This window comes from Heloderma suspectum, chromosome 2 (genome assembly GCF_057233095.1).
Source record: "Heloderma suspectum isolate Gila_16-S chromosome 2, 16-S_ref, whole genome shotgun sequence".
Taxonomy (NCBI): domain Eukaryota; kingdom Metazoa; phylum Chordata; class Lepidosauria; order Squamata; family Helodermatidae; genus Heloderma; species Heloderma suspectum.
This window is the reverse complement of record NC_139459.1, coordinates 203,569,609-203,597,287: the sequence shown is the minus strand read 5'-3', so window position 1 is coordinate 203,597,287 and position 27,679 is coordinate 203,569,609. Positions and strand designations below refer to the sequence as shown.

The 27,679-nt window shown below is 40.8% G+C and overlaps 1 protein-coding gene across 8 annotated transcripts in view; it reads right to left on the bottom strand.

Annotated features, from left to right (window-relative positions):
- Positions 1-27,679, bottom strand: part of HELZ (helicase with zinc finger) — a 165,207-nt gene that overhangs the window by 22,431 nt on the left and 115,097 nt on the right. For 6 of the 8 annotated variants that reach the window (XM_084837472.1, XM_084837473.1, XM_084837474.1 and 3 more), the window contains 6 exons: positions 26,900-27,104; positions 18,244-18,295; positions 17,445-17,647; positions 10,906-11,116; positions 3,270-3,346; positions 132-702 (listed from right to left, as the gene is read on the bottom strand). In XM_084837472.1, the coding sequence (XP_084693598.1) occupies positions 132-702; positions 3,270-3,346; positions 10,906-11,116; positions 17,445-17,647; positions 18,244-18,295; positions 26,900-27,104 (1,319 nt within the window). Of the gene's footprint in view, positions 1-131; positions 703-3,269; positions 3,347-10,905; positions 11,117-17,444; positions 17,648-18,243; positions 18,296-21,889; positions 22,001-26,899; positions 27,105-27,679 lie in introns of all 8 variants that reach the window. The other 2 variants (XM_084837470.1, XM_084837471.1) reach the window with 1 other exon arrangement.

Here is a 27,679-nt window from a genome sequence, read left to right as displayed (position 1 = left end):
AATGGTTTTTCCTCCTGAATAACTTCAGTCTTAAAATTCACCATCTTGTAAAAACCTAAGATTAAGCACACTGTTCAGTTTAGGACAATTGCCTCACATTCCTATTCATGGAATGTGGCAATAATACCCACCTAATGATTCTCCTATAGGCATTCCTGGAGGATTCTCTTCAATGAAGTGGTTCAAGTGGGATGGCATCATTGGGTTGTGCTGTGCAATGGGTCTCAGAGGGTTACTGACTTCTTGCAAGAGAGATGGAGGATGCTGCTCTGAAATCACAGCATCTACACCAGGGGAATGAGGTCTGTGTGGAACTGGGTTTTTAAAGAATGACTGGTTGGGGCCTGTTTGATAGGCAGGGGAAAGCTGTGAAGGTGGTTGTTGTGGCTGTGGATTCAAATGATTATGCTGCTGGACTATCTGGCTTTGTTGTGGATGCATTTGGTTTTGCTGTTCAGACAAATGGTTTTGTTGTTGACTTAAGAGGTTTTGCTGCTGTTGTACCGGGTATGGCTGCCTTGGAATTTGGGACAGGTGCTGGAAATGGCGATTAGGAAGTGCATACTGAGCATGGGGAGGGGTGAGGTGAAGATTTGGCTGCCTGGGGTTAAGATTATCTTTGCGGTGAAATTTAGAATTAGGATAAGCGGTGCTGGAACGCGATTCCGGGCTTCTATTTTGGGAATTTGCTTCTAAGTCAACCTGGAGGAAATTACACAAATTACTTGAGTTAAAAATCATTTAAGAAAACAAAGTTAACAAATCCCCGTAAGCTATTAGTGTACCAAGCAAATCACTTTAACACTGAATCAAGCATGTGATATCTAAAGAAGGTGGGAAGAACAAGGTCATAAGTGAAGAAAAAGCACTGCAAATCTCAGGTACATTGACCCAATTCGCACACAATGACAACCCAGGTTTGTTTGTTTTTAAATACCTTGGGTTGCTTAGACACTGGCAGGAAGAGCTAGGCAGGAGTGATCAAGCCATGGGACCTAGCATGCTGGGTTGTTCACAACAACCAAGGGTTTAAAAAAAAAACCTGAGTTGTTGTTTGCATGCAGTGGCGAACCAGGCCATCTCTTCTTTACTGAAAATATATTTCCCTGATATAATTCTGCATGACCTTAAACATTTACATGACTTCATGCTACTTTTGTGAATCTGACTTTTTCTATTCAAAAGGATTTTTCATAGCTATTTTGGAAGTTATAAGCTACAAAGACCACTGGCAGTAGTATTCAGACTTTCTCAACACTGACATCCATTCCAGGAACTACTGTTACAGGAGAAATGAATTACCAGATGCTTCCTTGGGAACATATCTTACTTATTTAAAGACAAACAATGGTCAAATGCTGATTATTATTTTTTACTTTCACCTTTTTTCTTTTTTTTTTTACACAAAGGCACCAAATATTTAATGAAACTGCCATTCCTTATTTGGAAGGTTTAAACAACTTGTTTGGGGTCATCCTGCTCAGCTGATGATTCATTATTTGTTCCTAAGAGTGAATTCTCCCATCATTCCCATCTGAAAATAGTCCTTCTTAAGACAAAAAGTTGAGGCTTATTTTAAGCTTTCATACAAATGTAGGTATTTATTTTCTACATATAATGAAAGGTGAATTAAAATGTTTAAGGGAGCATTCCTATGGCCGCTAGTCAGCGGCTAGATGGCCATAGGATATGCTGGTTTCTGGGAACTGACCTTCCCCTCCTCCTGCGCTGCCTCGCAGGCAGCTCAGAACAGCCCCGTGCTCTGTGCTCGGAAGAGGAGTGCAGAGCAGTGAAAATGGGGTGTTTTCCGGGGGGCATTCCAGGGCAAGAAAGGTGGAAATGCCGGTACAACACATCCTATGTGTCATCCGGCAGCCACTTCCCCCGCTCCGTCTTCCCGCGGCTAGACAGCCAAAATCAGCTGTCTAGCCGCAAATACAGGGTGGCTGAAGCAAAGAAGGGATGATCCCCTGTGCTTCTCCTGCTCTGCATTGGATAGGCAGTCAGCCACCTATCCCCATAGGATTGCACCCTACATGTATTATATCTAAAATCAGTAACTATGTGCCACCTCTCACTGTACGTAGTTTTCACAGCTGGACAAAAGCAAATCTTGCAGACATTTGTTTAGACAAGCACATTGATTCTAAAAGAAAAAGTCCAACCCCACAAAATCACCAACTGACAAGGAACTAGAATCACAGAACAAAACTAACAGCATAGAAAAGATTAAGAGAAACAAGAGTAAAAACTCTCAGCAATCAATTTTTGTTTTGATAATCATGTGTTTAAAATGCTAGTAGCGCCTAAAGAATTATCTGCCCAGCCTTTGTATTCTGGAATATCTGATGTGAAATATGTAAGACAGGCAGGTACAAAAGAGGAGTTCTGAAGCACTCTACTTGTTCTCCAAGTAGAAGAACCTAACGAAATATGTCACCTAACAAAATATACGTATTCCTGAACCTCTGCATAGGTATTGGTTAATGAAGATTTCCCGAAATGGTACAGGTGTACGCCTGGCGCCAGAGGTCAGCAGCACTGGGCAGTTGGTGACTGCCCAAAGCTCTTGGGAGGGCCCACTGCCTATTCTGTCACTGACCCCAAATGCTAGGCATAGACACTTGGACCCAGCACTCCTCTCAGTGCTGGAGCTTGGGTGACTATGGAACTATGTAACAAGGACTAGAACCACAGACCAAACTAAGAATTAAAATGGCACGAGCCATTTTAATTCCCCCACAATGCCCCCCAAATAGCATTGCTCCAGGGAGATGCTACATTGGGGAGGGGGCAAAGGCATTGTGGGGGTATGAAAATGACAGGCCCCTGCCCACTACCACCAAGTTAAAGGGAAGGGAGGGTGCCACTGCTGTGGAGCCCAGCAAGGAGAGGGTGCTGTTCCCATGAGTTCCACCCAGCGGAGTGTGCTGCCATAGGCTCTGCCAAACCTGGTGCTGGCCCTGATTAAGTGGCCAGTTACTAGTCAGTCTGCATTTTTCCAGGCTATGGATTGAACTCCTCTGCACTTACTTTTATTCATCTACAGAATGTTAGCCTTTACCTACAGGAGTCGTTGGAATGTGAATGACATGTTATCAATTACCTTTCCTGGTTATTTGAATTCTGCACTATTGTCATTACATGGTGATCTTCGATTACCCTTATATATTCAATATATTCTCATTATTGATTTCTGCCAGTGCATGCACTATGGGGAACAATGAATGTCATATATAAGATCAGAGAGAGGAAAAAGGAACGTATACCTGTTTGGGTTCCATAGGCTTTTTCTCAGGGGTCCGAATTTTATTGATTTCAGGTCCAACACCGGGTTCAGTTTTGCCTAAACATATAAAGATTTTTACTTACAGAGAACAGAAAGAAGCATACTTATTTTCATGGGCCACCATGTATCCACTCTCAAACACAATTATGAGTTATTAAAGAATGACAATGTTTTAACTTCTGCGGGCCACGTACAGCATGTTCGCCCTTTCCATGAAATTCTCTATCACTCCTGCTCACACTACCAAACAAGGAAAGATGACTTTACAGATTTTAGAAAGCACTGGGGGGGAAAAAGTATTTCATCATACTAAAATGATTTTCCATTTCATATTCTAGAAAATAATTCCACAGAGACAGCCATAATACACAGCAGTTCCACATATTTTACAAAGCGGGACACTTATGCTTTATGAGACAGTATAAAGCTGAAAGAACAGTGACAATTCCTTTTAAAGAGTGACTGTTTTTAGAAATGTATATGAAGAAAAATCCAAGGTGGCTTTTAGTCTCATGTGGAAAGAAAGAAAGAAAGAAAGAAAGAAAGAAAGAAAGAAAGAAACTAGAGCATGTGCAAGTAGACATTTCTTATTAGTCTATAACCAGCGATTAGAGCAGTATTCCAAATTAATGGCTCTGATAGTGGTGTTCACTTGATTGTACTCAAATGTATTGATCTGCATACTACACTTTTTTTTAATGGCCTGATTTGGACGATCAAATCTTGGATTAATAAACTGAGCTCTGCAGGAGCCTCCTTGCACTCACAGGCAGCCACTTTACTCCTCCTCCCTTTGAGGAGCAGCAAAACAAGACAGGGAGCTGCAATTAACTAAGGCTTCCTGTTACATCTGAACTGGGAAAATGGTTTGCAAACAAGCTAGAATATGGAGCTGTGGTTTAAAGTTGGCTTCCACATCCCATCTTGTTTGGAAGCCAATAACCATAGCTCCTGGTTCAGATGTAATGGGAAGCTAGCTGTGGCTTCCTGGCCTGTTCACTTGCACATGGGAAGGGAAGGACAACATGGGAGAACAGTGGCCGTATGCAGGTTTTATATTATTATTATTATTATTTATTAAATTTCTTAATCGCCCATCTGGCTGGTCACCCGGCCATTCTGGGCGATGTACAACAGTACAATTTAAAACAGTAAAATTATAGATTCAAACATTATTTAAAAATACCCTAACCCACCCCAAATGCCTGCCTGAATAACCAAGTTTTCAGTGCGTGGCGGAAGCTCATTAAAGAGGGGGCCTAGCAGATTTCCCCAGGGAGGGAGTTCCACAGAATGGGGGCCACCACAGAGAAGGCCCTCTCCCTCGTCCTCACCAGCCTAGCTGTCCTGGCTGATGGGACAGAGAGAAGGCCATCCAAGGCTGATCTTGTTCAGTGGCCTGTCTGGTGTTGCTGGAGGCACTCCTTGAGATAGGCTGGGCTGGAACCACATAGGGTTTTAAAGGTCAAAACCAACACCTTGAATTTGGCCCGGAAAACAACTGGTAAGCAGTGCAACTCCTTCAGCACCGAGTGATGTGATCACACCGGCAGCTGCCTTTAATCAGGTGAGCCGCCACATTCTGCACCAGCTGCAGTTTCCGAACCATCTTCAAGAGTAACCCCACGTAGAGTGCATTACAGTAGTCTAGACGAGAGGAGACCAGGGCATGTACTACCGATGGAAGCAGATGGTCGGGAAGGTAGGGGCGCAGCCACCGTATCAGATGGAGTTGGTACAACGCTGTCCAGCTCACAGCTGACACCTAAGCCTCCATGGACAGCTGGGAGTCTAAAATGACTCCCAGGCTGCGGACCTGGTCTTTCAAGGGTGGCCGTACCCCATTCAACACCAGGTCGACATCCCCCAACCTACTCTCGTCTCCCACCAAAAGTACCTCGGTCTGGTCAGGGTTCAGCTTCAGCTTATTCCTCCCCATCCAGCCACTCACCGTCTCCAGACATTTGGACAGGGATTCTACAGCCAACCCTGGTGAAGATTTGAATGAGAGGTAGAGCTGCGTGTCATCCGCATACTGATGACACTGCACCCCAAACCTCCTGATGATAGCCCCCAGCGGCTTCACATAGATGTCAAATAGCATCGCAGAGAGGATGGAACCCTGTGGCACCCCACACATGAGCGGCCACAGGTCCGACACCTCCTCTCCCAGTGCTACCCTCTGGTACCTGCCGGAGAGGAAGGACTGGAACCACCATAATACGATGTCCCCAAGGTACATGAAGCTTGTGCACATCTCAGTATATTAAGCTGAGATTTGATCCCATGAATGTGGCTAATGACTCTAAGAGTTTTTGCTTCTGTGAAGCCATGGATCTAATACTTAACATACTTTTAATTAAGATGAGTGTAGTGCCAAGACACTCTGATCTGTTATTTGTTCCTTATATTAAACTACTTAGCTGGTCAAAATTTTTGCCAGTTATCCATTAATAAATTTGCCAGTTTGGAACATGTCCTTACAGTGTTGGATAATCCAAAAGAACACCCTAGTCCCATGGGTCCTAGTGTCAAAACAGCTACCCAGGGAAATAAAAGAGCAAAGTTAATAAATCATTTCTAGTGGTACTGTTTCATACTCAGACCCTGAAAATAGATATATGTAGGAGGCATAACTTGAAAACAGTCACAGATGCAGGTCTTTAAGCAAAGATGGATGCACAGCCAAGAAGGCCTCATTAGAAATTTTATTCACTCTTTCTGAGCACTCCAGCATTCCCAAGATATGTGTTTCCAAGCCATTTCCTTATATGGTGAATTAATGTCAGAAACAGGATAAAGTTAAATTGTGTTGGGCAAGGAGATGGTAAGAAAATATAGCTTTGCTTGCTTACTGATAAAAGGATCTCTGAAAATCTTAAAAGCAACAGATTTGAAAGAATAAGCAGTTACAAAAACCTTTCTTGGAAATTCATACTAATGACATTTGTTCTTGTTCCTACATAAATGCACAGCTAGAATTTCAGCCTCCTAATTTCAAAGTAAAAGAACCTCTAGGAAATTAATATGTTTCCACACATTATCTTAAAAAGCACAGAAATCTTTTGGGGAATGTAGAAACATTTTGTCTTGCCTGTCTCTCAGTATTAAAGTTAAAGGAGTCAGAGGTTTATACCAATGATTAATTGCTATTTAATTATTCATATCTACTCCAACTCCTGGAGGAATGGGAAACAATACTGGTCTTAATTTTCCTTTAATTTCTCTTATCTGCACCTGCATAGTGACCACAGGTACAATAGGCACCCTGTGTGCCGTTGTCATCATCAGGTACATACTAGGATTAAACTTTAGTCACCGATTGGCCTCTTTTACAATCATGCTTTGAAGGGGATTTACACAAACAAACAAAATTTGTAGAGGCCATTTATCTACTCTGCACTTTGTCACTATGTCCAACATAATAGTCTGTGCTCACTGAAAGACTTTTTAAAGCAATAATTGAATTGCCTGCATATGGAAATGTTACATGGGGATTGCAAGATTTCCTACATGTATCCATGAACAGGATCCTAAATCTCTGAAAGCTTCTGTTCAGAAATTGCAGTCCAGAAAATGTGCAGGCATGACTAACTCCCATCTAACTTTCCCAAGTGGCAATGCTCATGTGATCACTTTAAGAAGTCTGTTATGAGAAATGCAGCCCTGGGTATGAGGTAAAAATGGAAATTAGAAACTTGTCCAGAGTCTTTTGAGAATTGGCTGAGAATCCAAGATGCTGCTGAATTAGGGGTTTCTAACACAAGACAGTATTTAAAAAATTTCAACCCACCTAATCTTCACAGTTAAAAAAGCAACCACTTAACATGAAATGTCTAACTTGAATTTTATTCAGGGTGCTGCAAACTGCCAAAATTGTTGTGAATTCGAACTCATTTTTGTTCTATATTTTTGTGTTGGAAGTCGCTCTGGGAACTTTGTGTTGAAGAGCGACTTCTCAAATGTTTTATAATGTCTATGTGTTCTCTTCAGGCTGAGAGGGTTATATTCCATTCTTGACCATGTAATATTAATATCATTTGGAGGTAATGAGATTGGACATGGTAAGGCTGATCTGACTCATGTGGAAGGCCTGGGGCAGTGCTGTCATATATCTGAAATGTTGGCGTGGGCCTAATAATGTTAAGGGAGATACTGACTCAAAGACTACAACAGTTGAACAAACTTAAACCTTTTCTAGGCAAGTATAGTTGGTAATCCCCCCAAATATTTTAGATACTGAAAAATACTTCTGCAAAGGCAAGGATCAGGAACCTTTTCTGCCAATAGGTGATAAGTTAGGATGCAGTAGAAGTGTTTGGATGTACTAGCTGCCCAAGGGTCAAAGTTTAATCTAACTTCTTAGCCATGGGTATCCCTCACAATGGCTATGATGTACTGGCTGCATTTAGACACCAAGATGGTTTATTTTGACAGAGATGAGCCTAGTTCACCCTCTGACAGAGCCACGAAGAGGAGATCGGAAGCCCTCACTTCCATTCTTTATTAAGTCAACAATATGTGGTTAATCTTAACAGCTTAGGGTTTGGAGGACATGCTAAACTGCAGTTAATCAGAAACAGAAACAACAGCTTCCAAACTGCTCCTTGCTGCCACATGAAAGGAGGAGAACAGATGGGGTAAGCGCCATCATTTTTGATGCACAAATGCAGCCACTGAGTAGATGAAGATGGGCCAAGATGTAACATATCGCGGATCTCAAGATCGGACCTAGAGAACATTTCACAGATATATGACCATGAAGTCTGCTTCTACAGTCTTTGGCTTTTTAAAATGGGCCACAGATCTTTGATTCAGAATTTCAGTAATGAATTTTTAAAGTTCACAATGGCAATATTCAACAGCAAGTATAACTATCTTTGAAATGTAATTGCTCATTCTCTGGTCCTTGGTGCCACATCAAATAAATGCAGGATTAAATCTGGCTTATGTGAAAATAGGTTATTTTATAATAAATTGAAGGTATTTAGCACGTTTCATGGGCAAACCCCAATCATAACGTTTTTCTACAGAGAGACAGAAGAAGATTATGTTAAGTGAATTCCACAAGATTTCATTTATTCTTCCCCAGTTACACTACTAAAGGTTCAGGAAATTGAACTTCCCTATCCAAATTTATTTTTCTGGCATATTCTTCTCTTTCACCTCTGAGATTACTATGGCAGAAATTAAGGATGGCATGCCATATTTGCTTCTGGAATTATCCTAGCTTTCATGAATTTAAATAAGTTTCTCCTCATGACTATATCCATGAACTAGTTAGTGTCCAATTAACTTCTGAATAACAACATCATCTGGCATAGTACGATGACAGCTCGTACATCTACAATATTGGGAAATACAGGAAGCTTCTCAAATATGCACCTCGGCACCCTGAGCTCTCAACACACAGATAACTCTGCTTTTCAGAGAGTTAATGAGGCAGATTCTTGAACTGCATAGCTTTAAGGGGAGCCATTCTAACAGCACAAATGGAATAAGAGCAATTTCAATTTTGATACAGTAGTCAGTTCTTTAGCATTAAAAAGCTGCCTTGCTCTGAAATAGATTTTATGCTAATGATGTTATAGAGTTCTATGCTGATTGTTTCATAATGGATCCATCAGATTTGTTTTCCAATTTAAGCCAAAGCCTGCTTATTTAAAGGCAATGGAGCTACCAACATGAGCACAACAGGCACAATTTGTCATTTTTATTTAAAAATGGTAACGTTATGTAATTTTTGCAACAATACATCTGCTACAATCCAGTGGTGCTGGTGTGCATACATGGCCTGGGATGTCCCAAAATATATCTATATATGCAGAGGGCACTCTATTCTTTTCCAATCACAGGGAATATTTTGCATGCACAATAGAGAATATCCTATTGTTCCAGTGATATATTCTCCAACTGATAGAGGAGGGCAGAGCCACTCTTGTGCCTACAGAGGACTATGTGCATACCAAAACCCAGGGAGCTTTGGATCATGGTAATTATGTATAGATTACAAGCATTTTTATACCATGATCTTAAAAAAACAAAACAAAACACTGAAAAGATATTCAGGTTACAGTTCAGACAATGATATGCATCACTGAATTAATCACTGCTCTATGCTGAAGAATCTTCTTTGGAAGACAAGCTTAATGTTTATGCAATTGCAGTTGCACTTCTGGCAAAGGCTTGTTTCAGGACTTCATGGCTCATACTGGATAGTGGGCCATCACTGGGCACTTTGCCTGCCATGGGCTATCCTTCTCTGTTTCTCCCTTCCTGTTTTGTTATTAGAAAAAACATGGATCCAGTTAATTTCTTTCACAGTGGCAGCATGAAAAATAAAAAGGTGACCCATCTCATAAAAACTTGAAGCTTCCTTACTAGTGTATCCATGCAAGGAGTATTGCACTTTCTGGACTAAAGGATAGCAGTTGCTTCATGTTGAAGATAGCAGACTTCTTTCCTCCCAAAGTTACCACACAAAAAGTAGCATTTGCAGACCTATATTCTGGTCCGACAACTCTACTGCATACCTCCTTCCCAGCTCATTGTTTTCTTAAACAATGGAGCAGGAGAGCAGAATAATATTGTTGTACTCCAAGGAAGCTACAACCACCACACCTTCTCCCTGAAGAAGGTGCCAGTGGAGGACAATTGGAAAAATAGGGATGGAAATTCAGAAAGATACCAAAGGCGAGAGCCAAAGTTTCAATCATTTTATGGGTGCCTACATCCTTCAGGTGATATCGAATACAAAATAATGTAGCTTATAATATGTTATACTGATTTTTTAGGCATAAAATAAACAAACAAGATTCAGGTTCTGTAGAAAGAAATCTATATAATATGAAATAGCTTAGTACTTTAATTTTTTTTATTACACTGGCAGAGAACGGCATATTAGCTAGATGCAATTGTCTTCTTTGAAATACAAAGTACAGAGGGTACAAGCTACTCATTCCTTGGCCAACTATGGTAAAATTTCAACTGAGACAGCAGATTACGTAGTTGCTGGACTGCAACCAGTATTTACAGTTTAAGTGTTAGACATTTTTTTAGGTGGATGAATTACCAACAGGGTCAAAAATGCTTACAATCCAGGTACCCCTGTACTTTTTCACATATATACTACTATATAAAATATGCTTCATGTATTATATGGAACTGAGAAAGTATGTTTCATACATAATATAAACAAACTGAGCCCCTGGCAAAAGATTGGGAAGGAGCAACCCTGAGAGACTACTGCCCAGATGCAGAAGTAAGTCAGCCTAAGATACCTAGCTAGGTTCTAAGAGATGAATAACTTCTGACTCCTGTAATCATCTGGGTTGCTGGATGAAACAACTAAGCAACAACCTGACTACTCCAGCTGGGGTTATGTTGTCATCAGCCTTTTAACCTCTTTACCCAGGCTTGTTCAGTAGTCAGTCATCTTCACAAACACTGTCCCTAGAAAATGCCAGCTTTCATACAAGCACTTCTTATGAAAGCTGAAAATGCCAACCTGACATGCCCCAGAATTAGCACAGTATATAAGAATTAATTGTATTTCAGCTGCAAACAAGATACCACACTTAAGAATTTGTTTCTGAACAAAAGATACAACAACTCACTGTTTCGATTTTGTTCAAGTTGCTCTTTATCTGAATGCTGAAGCTGCTGCTGCTGTCCTATACTAACTGGTGAATGATGTCCAAGACCATAGGGTATAGGAGATCCACGCCCATGTGCTTGTAACAGGTTCACATTATATGCCATGGCTGCTTGATGAGTAATGATTCGAGGGTCAACTGCAAACCTACTCTGATACCCTGTCCATGGTACCTACGTAATAAACAAATATGAATAGTATTGTTTACAGTTTTTAAAGCATACATACTTTAAAAAAAATCAAACAATTCCAATGAAAATACAATAGTCATTCAGTTCCCCAAAACAGCTAGGTATGGAAAACCAAAAGGAGCAATGTTACTTTCAAAAGCACAGAGGCCAAGACAGTATGGGGCAAGGGTAGGCAATTGGGTGAGCTGCAGATGTGTTGGATGGCAACTCACATAATCTCTAACTCCTGGCCAGGCTGGAAAATTAACTGGATAACCTAGCAAGTCACTGTCCCTCAATCAAATAGACATAAATAAGGCAAGGTACACATTATAAAAACCTTCATACACTCTAAGAAAGAGTGTTATCAAACCTATCATAAAAGGCCTAATAACAGAGCAGCTTTTAAATCAGGGAGATAAATACCAAAGGGATAGTAGAAATGCACTTGATTAGAAAAAGACTAGCAATCATTTGTACAAGCAGGTGAATCAAAAAGAGAAAAGTATCTGGTAAAGAAATTGTCCTCTAATTTCATTATGCTGTCTTCTGGTGAAGAGAAACGGGCAAATGAAAAATTCAAATGAGAACGAGAATAATTTCTACTGTAGAAATCAAAGAACAGCATGCCTGTTAATGGGATGTAAAGCGTAACAGTAAAAGAATAGCTGTTCAAATAAATATCTGCATAGTTTTAATGTTTCAGTTCTATGGCAACCTACTAAGTTTGTACACAAACCTAACAGACAACAGTTCCTGGCTGGGTGAATCCACCCACACTCCATGAATAGCGCCTAAGGTTGAATACTTAAGGAAAGCCTTGCCATTCAACCCTTGACAATGACCGCTGATGCTAACAGCCAAGCAGCTATAGTTAGACATATGCTTATATGACTATGATAAAGGTCATATTTTAGTAATTGCACATTCTTTTCCCACAGAGGCTATTTATCCCACAGAGATAAAAGTCACCTCTTGAACACCAAAAAGAGAAACATTACAGCTCCTGAAGTATTCTCATTTTCCTTCAAACACCTGCAAACTAGAAAGCTCTGAACAAAACCAATGCACACTTCATCTGTGGAGATTTTTATTAAAGATATGCAGCCATAAAATAGATGGAATGGAGAACATGAAAAACTTTCAATTAACTCAAAGATTCATTAGCAATTCAACAAATGAACTTTAGGCATAAATAATCCAACCTTGAGGTAGAGCACTAAAGATCAGGTCACTGGTGTGTAAGACATTCATGTAGGAAAACGTCAAGAACTGGAGACAGCTGATTTGCATGTTTCAATTGCAAGTAATTAATATAATCTGCATTCAAAATAGTGCATGTGTGGCAAGCCTGGGGGGCCCAATCCACCCCAATTGCCTCAGAGCTCACTTACCCCAGCTTAGCTGCCACTCAAGTGCCCAAGGTCCTACCCACTCCTTCCAGCATGACAGGTTCAAGGACTCACTTCCCAGTTTCCCTGCCTCCCATGTGTGTTAATGCTGCCCTACATGCTTCTTCAGGTGACAGGGAGGGATAGTCCTGCCTTGCTGGCCCACACCTCCCATGTGTCAGGGCCCAGCTTCAGTCCTGCAGTGGGCCTTGTAGGTTATAGCCAGGATTTGATTAGAAGTAGCCTGGAAGGGCTTGGGCTTATTCAATTCCTGGAATGTCAGAGTCTGTGTGAGCTTATCTCTGTCAGTGTTCTCAGAGCACAACCAGGAGTCATCTGACCCCCTGTCCACCTGCTGATATGGCCTTGGAATACAGGGGGCTGGAAGCTGTCCATGAGAACCTGAAAGAAATGGGCTGAGGTTTGCAGAAGGGTCGCCTAGGTTGAAATGTCATTGCTGGAGGGCTGAGCAGTGACACTCCATTTGGAAAGAAGCCTTGCTGAAAAGCTAAAGGCCCTTGTCTGTCAAGGGATCCAGAGGGCATGTCTTACAGTCATGCCTTCCCCTTTTACGCTGATGCAAAGGTGAAGAGCCTGTGCTAGAACATCTCGTCTTCATTGCCCGGAGCCTTTTCTGTTTGGATTCATCATCGTCTGGGCTTTTGAAGGCACCCTCCACATGGACTGGAACTTTGGATGGTTAAGGACCTGCCATGAAAAGTACTGTGAGGCTTTTCATAGACTTGAACTCTCGTTGCTGTGGATTATGTGTCTGTTTTTATAGTTAGCTCAGTGTAAGGCAGGCTGGGTTTGATCTATGACTTTTGGACTTCCCTTTACCAAAACTCATGCAGCGTGGAGTTGCCAATGAGAAAGTGGTGGCCTGAAACTCCTTGTGTATGCGGGTATGCCCTTGATCTTGATGGGCCTTGACCATGTAGCCTGGGGTTATCAACAAAAGATTCTCTATGGGTGTGGGTTGTTTAGGCCTTTCAAGAAGTTATCCCCTGATTGCCTGATGGGTTCATTGCAGGAATCATTCCCTTTCCATGTCCAGGGTTGGAACCCCATAAAAGGACTGTCTGGGTTAGGTACCCAGGAATCCAGAGTCCCTTCCCTTGTGTTCAGAACCATGGAGATGGCAATGGAGAAACCACATTGATGAGGATCTCAGTCACAGTAGAAGTGTTTAGCTTTGGACTGTTCTAGAATTACATAGGGCCTATAGCTACTGACCATCAGCTATATGATCTCTGAAGAGTGTAACCATTAAGCTTTAGCTGTGGGATTCCCTGCAATAAAGAAATCTCACTGATTTGGTTGTCTGGTGTCCTGATTCTGGTGTCCTGATTCTGGTGTCTCAGATTTCCTGACCGTGTGCGCTGGAGGGATCGGGAAACCTGACACCATGCTCCCCAAGTGTCAATCCTTCCACACCTATGGTTTCCCTGCTTTGATCATCCTTGAGGGAGCTTTGAAAGCACTGCATCCCATCCATCCCAGTTGTTTATTTACTTCTGGCCAGGTCAGTGACATCATGAATGACACAGTCCCTGACTGAACCCAAACTACAGACAGTAAACAAATTATGCATATTTTATGATCTTCTTTTAAATTTATTTTCATAATATATTTACTAAATGTGAGCCAGCCCTTGAAACATCTCTGTATATAGGCTCAAACTTCATGAGAAATATGTATTTGGGGTTTTTTTTAGCTAGTCTTTTTTCCTGTTATGGCTCACGTTGGTGCTGACAAACTTTATAGCTGCACTTTGGCAGAAAGAAGAGTAGTTCCAGAGAGGAGAGGGACTATGGAGGAAGGGATTACATTCCAGAGGGTGGCTCTCTGTTTATTAACTGGAGTTAGCTAGCTAACAGCCATACATCTACAATGACCCCAAATCCTGAAGACTGACTGAAAAATGTTCTCTTAATTTTTATTAAATGTTTGTTTTTAAAATGTAATTGTTTACGTAACAATTGTTTTCATAAAACAATGCATTTCCTGTTTTCAAAAGAGCCCCTTTCAATTAATACAAATATTACAAAAAAAGATTTCTTTAGACCCCAAATCCTGAAGACTGACTGAAAAATGTTCTCTTAATTTTTATTAAATGTTTGTTTTTAAAATGTAATTGTTTACATAACAATTGTTTACGTAAAACAATGCATTTGCTGTTTTCAAAAGAGCCCCTTTCAATTAATACAAATATTACAAAAAAGGATTTCTTTAGAATCTTCACTGATGGACTTTAGCTTTGAGCTATCTGTTACCTGATACTAAAATCAATAGAATCACAAGTAATTGTGAATATATTTCTTTGCATGACATCTCATTAAGAATAAAGGTCCAGGTACTAATTATGTATAAGCCTATCCCCCACAGGGATAAAAAAAATCTTTTCCTACATTACATTTAAATGGAAAAACAAATATTTACATTATTTTGGTTTAATATTAATAGAAAGTATCCCTGCCTTACAAAGCTACAGCTGCAAAGTTTCATATTTCATTTCATTGTATTCATTAAATGTTGCCTTCTGGTAACCTTGTTAATAAAAATAAAATATTCATCTAAATGATTTAAAGCCAGTGGTCCTGCTATGTGAAAGAAAAGTGGTACCAGATCGACTGATCAGGCATACCTCCAACTAGACATTCATAGCAAACCCCAAAATGGAAGTCATGAACAGGATTTCCATCACAAAGTAATATAAATTGATCATGTGTGAGAATGTGCATTTTATACACTCACAGAACAACCTTAATTTACTGATCTTTTTTTCTTTATCTTGGTGTGCCAGACCTCCGCCCCCCATGGAAAATCTGGGGAATGCGGACACAAAAACAAGTGGAGAAGTGGGGAAATATTATAGGTGCTTGGCCTTATTAGTATCCCTGGCGTATACAGATGAAACTGGAACATAAAGGTTTCAGGGTATCAACTGTGGCAATGCTAAGTGTTCAGTCGGTGGAAATTCCATCAGCCCACACATGACCAATTCAGATGGCTGGCCTAGCAATGAAAGAAGAGCAAAAGTGGTACACTATTTAAAATATGGTCCCCGTTTCCTGATTTGTTTCAACAAATCAACTGTTCAACAAAACGGACTTTAGTACCATTTCTCATCTCATTTTGCTCCTTTTTTCTGATCCTCTTTATATAATAATGTGTTTGAAACATACAGTAACTAAAGGCACAGTTTTGTCCCACAATTTTTATTATGATTAGATGCTCTCTTCCCAGGGTATTGAGGTTTTAGAAATCTGGTGATTATGATTAACTGAGAGACATTATGGTCCTGGCGTGCTATGGTCCATGGGGTCACGAAGAGTCGGACACGACTGAACAACTGAACAACAACAACAAAATGGTCATGTTTGCACAAAACAGTAAGTCAGAATTGCTGAGAATTCTGGCTTACTGGTAATAAGCAAGCATGCTCATGCATGCTGCCTGGTTGCTCCCACTTGGTTCCTCCTGCAAACAGGAATGACTACAGAAACCAGAAACTTAAAAGCCAGAGAAACAATGGTGTTACGTCCAAACCCAGATGCCTGGCTTAAGCTTCATCTAACAAGCCAGGTTTGTAGTTGGCTTCCAGATCCTGACATTTATGCTCCCTCCCTTCCCTTATTAGCATTAATCAAAATGCTAACCAGTGTTTGAAGGTGGTTTGCAAATTGGGGTTAAACTAACTCCGCTGAACACCAGTATAGACTTGACACTACACACTGGTTAATGCTCACATGGGAAGGAAGGAGGAATTCATGCAGGAGAGGTAGAAAGTTATATTTAAGTTCATGACACAGTGGCAGCTAGGCCATATCAGGCCAAACAGTAGTCTTGTTTCAAATGCAGGAATGCAGGAGAGAAGGGAGGGAATATGTGAGCCCTCAGCTTGTTCCTAATCTATGAAACATGGTTAAGAGACCAGCAGCATTACATCTGTGTTTCTCTTTCTCAGCCTTGGGTTGACCAAAACATCTGACTGTCAAATTGGTAGGGAGGCAACTGGGGAGGGAATCCGGAAAGGAAAGATGGTGGGAGCAAGAGCTCCGCTCCTGCTGCCAAATCACTGAAGCCATTGGCAAAGCTGGCAGTGTTTAAAAGTTAAAAAGAAATCAAAGAAAAAGATACCCCCATTGCTACTACCATGATAAGCCCCTTCCCTCCAAACAGTGCACATTGCTTTACACTGCCACCCCCTCCCCCACACTTCTCATTTCTGGATTCGCCCTGAAATGCTCCCTCCCCCAAATCTGGTGAGGATAGGGAGAAAACTGGGAGAAAGGAGGTAAGTCCTAGTATGTGACAGGGGTTTCTAAAGAAGGTTACCAAGTTTTTTTAATTATATGCAAATGGAGCCCAGTGAATAGTCTGTGTATATCTGATGCTGAAATCACTGAAGCTAAGCAACTCCAGGCTTCAGCAGCAACCTGGATGGGAGACCATGGCTTTCAAAGTTTGTAGATATGGTGTAACAAAAAATTAGCATTAGTAATGTTTTTGTTAAGAAAAAATCATAAAGGATCAATCATCCAGTCAGAACTTCTGAATAGAATCAACTCCTAAATGTTTTTAGTTATTGATATATGAAATATATTAAACTGTACTGGTTACAGAATTATCTTTAGAAGATAATTTTTGGTATAAATACTGCCATAAATTGAAAACCTATCACCTTCCTTGGCAGCCTGTAACCTTCTTGTTAAGGTTATTTGGGAATTGTCTGAATTCTTATAGCTCGAACTTTCAAGTATTTGAAAGCATCTTTCTGTGCTAGATTAAATAATTCTTCCTATGAAGGTACATATATAATAATATTTCCCAGTCTCCCCCTGAACAAGATGAAGACAGAGTATCCTATGAAGTATAGGAATAAGAAGCAGTTTTGAAGTGATGAGAGTATCATTAACATGAAAGTGCATACTTACTGGCAAAGGCACAGACATGACCATATTTCCTCCATAAACAGCAGGTACATAAAGAATGCTTGTCCCAGTGTGAGGATCTATCCTTTGAACAGGACTAGGAGATTTCCCAAGGTTGGGATGAGGCCCAGGAGGAGGAGGTGGTGGTGGAGGAGGAGTATATGCTCTGATAGGATTTCCAATTAAGACAGAAGGATTGGGCTGAACTGGAAAATAAAGAAAAAAAAAACACCATGGATGTGAAGTTTATGAAATGCTAGTTTTTCTCCAGTAAGACTCTTAAATGCAAGTTTTCCAAATGCTTTCCATAATAGGAACCATTGAAAGTGGAGCTCTGCCTGAGATACAATTGGCACTTCAGCATGGTCTTTATTCCTCCACATTGGATTGTCCTCAGGGAAAGACTGGGAGAGGGTCTTGGGCCTGCATCCTCTCCCCATCATTCCCCACTCTCCTCACTGTGGAGATGGGGGGAAGTAGACAATCAAACTGGGAGATTCCACTATTATCTGAATTCAGGATCTCCCTTGATCCTGCAAGATTAACCTTTCTGTACATTTGTTTAATTTCCCGAAGTCCGGAGAGATCCCACATCCAAACACTGTGAGAGCTATCATTTGGTAATTCCTTGTCCCCACACTAAAGTTAGTAGGGAGGGAGCATGGAATCCAAATAGCCCCATAGATCCTTATTCTCCCTTCCTTTCATCCAATAAAACATTTCTTTTCATTTAGAAAATAAGCAAACCTGCAATCAATCATAAAAATTTATTCATACTGACAATGCTTCACTAAGCACTTACCAATTCCATCACTCTGAAAATGGTCGTTCTGATTATGATGATGACCCTTCACCTTAAACAAAAAAAAGTGATCATGAGTTGAGTCGTTCTACCTGTATGTTCCATATCAAATAAGTTTAAAGAAAGTGAGGAATGGTTCCAGGGAACCTAAGATATCACTCTTTTATTTATTACATTTCTATACCATCCAAGAGCCAAAGCTCTCTGGGTGGATCACAGAAATGAAAACTCTAAAATACAACATGATAAAACATAATATAAAACCTTTATATATTAAAACATAACAATGTACATTTAAAACAAAATTGAAGAACTTAAAAGCCTGGGAAAATAAAAAATAAAAAGAGCAATGTAGGCCACAATGTAGGTGAGCCTCTCTGGGGAGGGCATTCCACAACCAGGGTACCACTGCTGAAAAGCCCCTCTCCTTACTAGCTACCTCCCTCATCTCATTTTTTGGGGAGAGCCTCTGAAGCTGATCTTGGGATGCAAGCAGGTGTATATCGGAGGAGACAATCCTTCAGGTAACCTAGCCTCAAGCTGTTTTAGGCTTTAAAAGTTAATACTGGCACTCTGAATTGGGCCTGGAAATAGACTGGAAACTAGTATAGATTAGAGAGCACTGGTGCAATATGATAGGATCAGCCAGTCCTCATTAACAATCTTGCTGCTGTATTTTCGACCAGCTGAAGTTGCCAGACCAGTTTCAAAGGAAGCTCCTCATATAACACATTGTTGTTGTTCAGTCGTTAAGTCATGTCCGACTCTTCATGACCCCATGGACCATAGCACGCCAAGACTTCCTGTCCTCCGCTCTCTCCCGGAGTGTGCTCAAGTTCATGTTTATTGCATCAGTGATGCTATCTAGCCATCTCATCCTCTGCCGTCCCCTTCTCCTTTTGCCTTCAATCTTTCCCAGCATCAGGGTCTTTTCCAGGGAGTTTTCTCTTTGCATTAGGTGGACAAAATATTTGAGCTTCTGCTTCAGTATCTGTCCTTCCAATGAGCAGTCAGGGTTGATTTCCTTTAGGATTGACTGATTGGACCTCCTTGCAGTCCAGGGGATTCGTAAGAGTCTTCTCCAGCACCACAGTTCGAAAGCATCCATTCTTCGGCGCTCAGCCTTCCTTAGAGTCCAGCTCTCACAGCCATACATTACTACTGGGAAAACCATAGCTTTGATTATGCGGACCTTTGTTGGCAAGGTGATGTCTCTGCTTCTTACTATGCTGTCTAGGTTTGCCACAGCTTTCCTCCCCAGGAGCAAGCGTCTTTTAATTTCATGGCTACAGTCACTGTCTGCGGTGATCTTGGAGCCCAAGAGAATAAAATCTGTCACTGCTCCCATTTCTTCCCCTTCTATATGCCAGGTAGTGATGGGGCCAGATGCCATGATCTTTGTTTTTTTAACGCTGAGTTTCAAACCAGCTTTTGCACTCTCCACTTTCACCCTCAACAAGTGGCTCATTAGATCCTCTTCGCTTTCTGCCATTAGGGTGGTATCGTCTGCGTATCTGAGGTTGTTGATAATTCTCCCGGCAATCTTAATTCCGACCTGTGATTCATCCAACCCACCGTTTCTCATGATGTACTCTGCATATAAGTTAAACGTCAAGGGCTCCTTGGAGGCCTCTCTCAGTCTAATCCAGTAGCCAAGTCCAGACACAGACAAAGGGATTCTCTTCAAAGCTTTATTCCTCTTTTACAACTTAACAACTCTACTGTTAGGAACTAGATAAGAGCAGCAGTGTACCTATGCCCTACGTTGGAACAGTTGGTCACCGTTTGAAAGGGAATTACTGGCAGACCCCTGAACTTAAGGACTAGGGAGAGTCCCTCCCCTTTTCCCTTGGATCCTCTGGGCGCAGCCGTTGTTTGCGCGCCAACCGGGCACTACGCCTCCTTTCTGCGCCCTCCATTTGGCGCCGCTATCTGCGTCGGCGTCGCGCGTCCAACAAGTCTGCTTCCCGCGCTCTGTCACTCCCAGGACTGCTATCTAAGCTAGGAATGCTGGTGGGAAGAATCTCCGTCAGCTGTTGGCCCTGAGAAAGAGGAGCGCGCTCCTCTCCCAGGAGCGACTCCTCTTCCTCAGAATCAGAACTACTCTGGGATTCTATGGGCTCAGTGTCCACCCTGACATTAAATAAGCAGGGCGACAATATGCAGCCTTATCATACTCCTTTCCCAATTTTTAACCAATCGGTTGTTCCATGTCCGTTTCTTGCTGTTGCTTCATGACCCTCGTACAGGTTTCTCAGGAGACAGGTAAGGTGGTCTGGTACTCCCATCTCTTTAAGAATTTGCCACAGTTTGTTGTGATCCACACAATCAAAGGCTTTTGCGTAGCCAATGAAGCAGAAATAGACGTTTTTCTGGAATTCTCTTGCTTTCTCCATGATCCAGCGAATGTTGGTGATTTGATCTCTAGTTCTTCTACCTCTTCGAAACCCAGCTTGTACTTATGGTAGTTCTCGGTTCGCATACTGCTGAAGCCTAGCTTGTAGGATTTTGAGCATAACCTTGCTGGCATGTGAAATGAGCGCAATTGTACAGTAGTTTGAACACTCTTTGGCGTTGCCCTTCTTTGGAATTGGAATGTAAACTGACCTTTTCCAGTCTTGTGGCCACTGTTGAGTGTTCCAAATTTGGTGGCATATAACACATTGCAGTTATCCAAATGAGAGGTTATCAGAGCATGGATAACTATAACCAGGCTGTCTCTGTCCAGATAGGATCATAGGTGGCTTATCAGCCTAAGCTGATAAAAAGTTACGCACAGCATTAAGGCCACCTTTGCCTCCAGTGACAATGCTGGATCGAAGAGCACCCCAAAACTTCAAACCTGATCCTTTTGGGAGAGTGCAACCACTCCAGAACAGGTTGAACACTGCTTAGTCAGTAGGAAAAAACCTTATGGGGAGAAACTCCCCCAAAGCCTAATAAGGACTGAGCATGCTCACTGACCACAGAATACTGTCCATGGCAGCCCTGCCCACCCCCATGGGGGGGGACTACTGATATAGAGAAGCATGTATTTACACGAGTCTGTGTGTTTCATTCAAAAAAGGAGGCTATAGCTACAGCACCCCACCTAAGCTGATGAAGCATTAAAGCTCTAGTTGAAGATCCTATGCTCCCAGTATGCCAGGTTGTTCTTAAGCCAGGGTTAACACCAACATAACAGAGTTACAATCTTATACTGAACCAGCAGCAGAGTCAACAGAAAAGTAGCTGTAGAAACAAAAATATAGCAACACAAACAGCCATTCCTGCAGCACATCCCTGGAAACTCAACCAATCGTGATGTTACACACTGATGATGACCCCACATTCACCTTGTACAGAAGGGCACCAATCTACACACAGTGAAGACCTATGATGTGTCTTGTATTTACCCAGGGAACAAGCTCATGACATGCCCCCTTTCTTCCCCCAGCCCATGATGGTAGGGATCCTAGCTATATAGTCCAGAACCAAAGGGGCTCCATGTTTGAGCTGTAGCTTAGCTGAAAAGCACAGGAACACCAGAATGACTAACACTTGGCTCAAGGGTCTCACTAACTGTCTAATCCATTCATGCTCCAGGCTGCCTTTCATCACGGAGGATAAGGCTATCAATGGATACTAGTCGCTATAAATTACCTACAGTATCAGAGAAAGCATGCCTCTGGATAACAGAAATGAAAGGACATAAGCAGGAGGGTGCTATTGCACTCGTATCCTCCTTGTGGGCTTCCCATAGGCATCTGGCTGGCCACTAGAAGAAAAGAATACAGGACTAATTGGGCTTTTGGCCTACCCAGCATGGCTCTTCTTATGTTAATTTTGCCCAACCCCTTTCATCCTACCCAGCCACCCCTTTCTTCCATGGCCCATGTTCAGTAGGGGATTATCAGTATCTGCTGGTTATTGCCCAAGGCCACCTTGCTATCAGTCTCCCTATCCACACCCAACATTTCATGCTGTTCAACTGATAGGTTTATGATCAGAACAGCAGCAACAGGGGTAGTGGTAGGAATTAGGAAGATGGAGGTTTTCCTGATGCCGGTTTCTCGATATGTTGCCAAGCACCAAGTTTTAAAACTCACTGATGCTTAAGAACACTACTTCCCCAGGGCAAAGTTCTATGCAGTTTTCCAGCAGTCTGAGCACAGTCTGAGCACACAGTGGTCTGTTTATAGACAGGTGGATTGTATAAATATTGACCTATGAATAAAATGGATTAAGAATAAAAAAACCCTCTTTCGCTTGTTAATACATAAAGATAACAGCTTTCCAAAGTTGATAAAGAAGGCAAACTAATTATATTTTAAAAGGCTGTACACAACCTGGTATTATGATTGCTTTAAATGTTCATGGTTTAATAAACAACTTTATCTATGAGAGAGGCTTTGTCATCTATTTTGCCATAGTTTTCATTGTTACTTTAAAATATTTTGAATTGTAAACAGCAAGCCTTCAAACAAATGGATTTGAAAGGCTGTCTTGTCTCATGATTTTATCTAAATCTAACATTGCATCATCTGGTATGTTTATCTTTTACAATATTTTAATGGATTTTTTTTTCACTTTTCTTTTTACAGTACAGTTTCATTCTTTAATATAGCTTTGCAGAGCTTTATGCCTGTGGTCACTCAGTGAAATTTCATATCAAACAGACATTTTAAAAACAAAACAGTCCTATGCATGTTTAGACAGAAAAATCTCCTACAACTCCCAGCATCTCTTAGCTGCCTGAGGCATGCTGGAATTGTAGGACTTTTTTCTGTGTAAACATACAATAGGATTGCACCCCAAAGGTGTTGTTTTCATCTCCACCCCATCAAATCCAGAGTTGTCTACATTCACCTTCATTCATTCTGACTTGCTGATCGCAGCTTCCAAGGAGGTTGTTTCAGGATAAATTCATTTACAATTTATATTGGCACAATTTCATTGTGCTGGGCTTTGCTCTACATTTATAAATAGGTCACTATTTGGCCAATAGTTTTTTTCTGATGGTAGATTGTTTGCTGGCACTTATATTCATTACTCTTTGGTATCTGGGTACGGCTACAATTAAGCAAAAATTAAAGCATTGCCTTGGACCTTAAGCTGCCCTTCCACTAGTGGAAAGACTCTTCCACTCACGGTAGGGCTGTTACTGACTTAGTCAAACAGCACTGCATGGGAAAAGTGTCTCCCAACACAGGTTAAGTTCTTCCATTTGTGCAAATTCTTGCGTAAGTCTATGAATAAGCTCTTTTCAACAGCTTTTTATGGATAAGAGTTTTTCATGCAACAGCCTGTATCTCCCGTATTCACAGTGTTTCCCATACGGTAATGCAATCCTGATTCATTGTGAAGCTAGCCGTCTACTAGTGCTTCTTCAAGAATTCACAGAAGTGTGCCAATACATTTTCTTCCTCCACTCACGGTTCTTTAAATCCAAGCCATTGTTTTTGTCTATGAAGGAAATTTATATGCCTCATCCCTCCCCTCTTCCAATCATACATTGTCCTTGGCACGGAGATCCTGGCTTGAATTAAGCCTGCATTCCCCCTTGTGTCCAAATTGGGGGACTCTGGCTTATTCTCAGTTAGCAAAGTAGGATAATAACTAGGATCTGATCCTGGTTTGTAAACTGAGATTAAGCTAGTTAGGCTGTAGAACAAACTCTGGCTTAATGCACACCATTGTTCTCCTCACTGAAGCTATGCAGACGAGGTTGCTGTGAAGGCCAATTATCTAACTTTCTAGGTTCCTGTAAAAGTAATGCTGCTAAGTATGGAAAGTATATATTGGAACATTCTGCTTTTTAAAAAACATGTAGCAAACCTGAACTGTGGTAAGAATGGCTCCATACCCATCAGTTTTTAATGCAACTCCATTTTGTTTTGTTGAAATTTTACAATAAAAAATTAATTTAAACACCTCTACTACATAGTGCTTTTACATGTGTCAATACAGAAAGGCTAGTACTATAGAAAATTCTGACCCCCATAGGATAGTTTCTGTGAATTTCACCCATTCATATAGACCCATTCAATCACAGCTTAGGCTTGGTACATATTTCTTCAAAAATCAAAATATTCCAATATCTAATTACCATACTAACAACATTACTTTTACAACTACCAAGAAGGCCAGTTAATTGTTTCGTCTGACCCGATGCAAACAGTTACTTTATCATTCCAACAGTGTTAATTCCCTTGAGTGTGCATTTATTAACAATTTGATTTTCTGCCACAGAGGTAGTTACTACTATCGTATGATCTCAGTGTTTTGGCTGTCGTTGATAGCCAAGCCAAACATCATGGTTTCCAGGACCCTGCCCTTCCTTGTCCCTGACCTCCTCACTGATTCTGCGCAAGGTCAAAGACACTTCTGGTCTCCTTCTCAACTCCAAGTCTGGAACTTCAAAGTGGGTGAGTGCCTGCTGGTATGACCACTACGCAGTCAAGGCCCGCCAGGTCAGGTCAGCCACAAAGTGTCTATGGATGTCCCTTGCCACCATTTCCTGCTACAGAGTAGGAAAAGATTGGGGGCCTTTCCACTTTGGCACTATGCATCAAGGTGTCTGGATATTTTGGTTGCACAATAGCCAAGGAAGCCCACTACTCTTCCTGTTCTGGAACAGGAAAAGATGGTGGAGAGCTTGCTTGTTTGTGCCTACACAACAGCCAAACAACTCTTAGCCTTCTTCCCAACTTTGAAGATGAGAAGGGGGAAGACAGAGATCCCTGCTTAACTACTGGGACATTCCCTGTCCATCTCTGCAGCTCCAAAATTAGGAGGAAGGCTGGAGCTCATTATGCTCACTAGAGGATGGAGCACACTCACCACTGAAAGTGAAAATGTGGAAGTCTGATTGGGATAATGTATGTAGTGGGGAAAGGAACTTTCTGAGTCACCTTAGATGTTGAAAGGAAAACATGGGACTCCAACCCTGCTTCCTCGTCATAACGCTAGTACAGAGATGGAGGGACATTTATGGGTGCAGGAGGTCTTAACCCACTCCTACTAATCTTCCCATGTACATTCCTCACCCCCACTCTGCATTCTCCATTATCTCACAAACAAGGAATTGAACCCACGATTTGCCTAAATAACATCCTAGTTTGGCCCTTAGATCCCAAGTTGAAATTTAGATGTAGCAGCAACTTGAAAGTTTGTCATTTCACATGCACTTATCGTGTACTTTCTGTGCACTGGGAGAAGCAAGAAAATAGGTCTGTATGAAGATTGTAGGTTTCAGCAGTAATTTCATGACTAACTGCACTCTTTAACATAATTTCTTTGTGTCTTAGAAAATCATTTTTTTCTATTATGCTACAATGGGTGTCAGAAATACTATGAGATTCTAACTGCTAATTAAAAACCAAGATGACAAACTTTCTAACTGCATGTCATACTGAAACCTCTGCAGAAATGGGAACTGTATTAATATGGATCTTGAAAGTAAAGAATAATCTTTGGACTTGTGGTTTCCTAAAAGCCTAACATTTTAATGCATCATCAAACATTTTAGAAAGTTTCACTGTGTAGAAGAAAGTAACGAATCTTGATAAGTAAATTAAGATTTCCACTTATAAGAACTCTTTTTTAAATGATCACCAAGAAAATAGCTCTCCCTTTCTGTCCTGTCAAATAAAATCTGAAAAAATGTAAATGAAAAACAGCATTAATTTGAAAACGTGATGGAGAACTTGAAACAAAACAAAAACAAAATTTTGAAATGCCTTCTCATAAAATGGGATTTTTCTCCCAAGGGTCTAATACAACCCATTTTATTTAATTTATTTATTTATTTATTTATTTATTTATTTCTATACCGCCCAATAGGCGAAGCTCTCTGGGCGATTCACAAAAATCAAAACCACAAAATTCGGCATAAAACAATATAAAACATGAAAACTTAAAAGTACAACCAGAATAAAACCTAGCAGCAATGCGGAGATTTAAAATACAGATTTAAAACAGCAGAGCTAAAAGGCTAGAGTGCTAAAATGCTGGGAAAATAAGATCTTCACCTGGCACCGAAAGGTGCCTGCAAACATGGTCAAATTAAAGGAATGCATTAATTAATGGTCAATTAAAGAAATACATCTTATTTATTAATGTCGCTTGACAGTTAAATGTAGAATTTAATATTATTCTTCATAAACACAAGGAAGGGGCATTGTATGCTTTTCACCATTCTTGTCACTATCAATTCTCTTAAGAACATTTTTTTGTTACAGCCTTGTAGAGATATGTTTGGCTTCTTGAAGGTTGCAATACTAGTGCAATGATGAGTAAATGGTGAATACATTGTGCATTGTAATATATTTTTAGGCTGCAAGTAATCATTGTGACCACATCCTCCTGTAAAATGCAAGTTACTGAATATTTCTTTTTACATCATTTCTAGCGGCTTTTGGCTGAGTTATTGTCATACCTCCTAGGTATCTATTTTCTGTCCAAAAAACCCAAACAAACCACGATTGCTTAATACAAACTACATGCTAATATACCCAACTGTATGATGATTTCTTTAGTCTAGTATTATTCCTACTCTAAGTATAAGTATATGTTCACACGAGGAAACAGCAGAACCAGTATGTGCATCCTTCCATGCTACTTCTCGACAGATACTTGCTAGCTCTTAATAACTTTGTCAGAGGTGGCACTTTACCTTCGGTGGAGACTGCTGTGGTTTACTGGTGTGTGATGAATGCTGCTGCCGTAGAGCCCGTGGAATAAACTCAGGAGCCAGTGGATTCAATACATATGTTTTCTTTAATTCCAAAGCTTCTAACTGAGCTTTGATCTGATCAAACGTGATACCATGAAGACTTTCATTGTCATGACACAGAGCAATAAACCTTTCCCAAAATTTCCTAAAGAAGCCGAAAACAAAACAAAATCCACAAACAAATGTTTAATTGTTTGCTACACACAAATCTTACAAATTAAGTCTTGAATCCAGTACTTCCATATGTCCTTTAATTGCAGTATTATTTGATGAGACGGAGTAGCATTGAATGGTTCAAAAATAACTAAAGATCAACATTCAAGCATTTGGAAGTTTTATTGACAAGAGTCCCCTGCAACGTCTTAATGAGCCATCAGTTCCAGAACTCCTATAAGGTCCATGTGCTTTGCTTTTTAAACGTCCCAAGCATATTCTTCACATATGTCACACTTCCAACAGGGCTGTAAGAACAATGACTAAAATCCTGCCAACTCTGCTATGCAATGTGGTCCTGATTTTAAAAGAAGCATCTGCCAAATAATCCTGTTTAATCTGATTGTAACATTTTTAAAAACTAATGAACATCCTGGGCATACTTTGCAAAGTCTTCTACAGCTATTGCAATGGATTCTTGACTCACTTTGATAGCTATTAGAAAAATATAAAATTAAAATACTCTCCACTTTTTATAGGTCTGTTTTATCAAATGAAATGTCATTT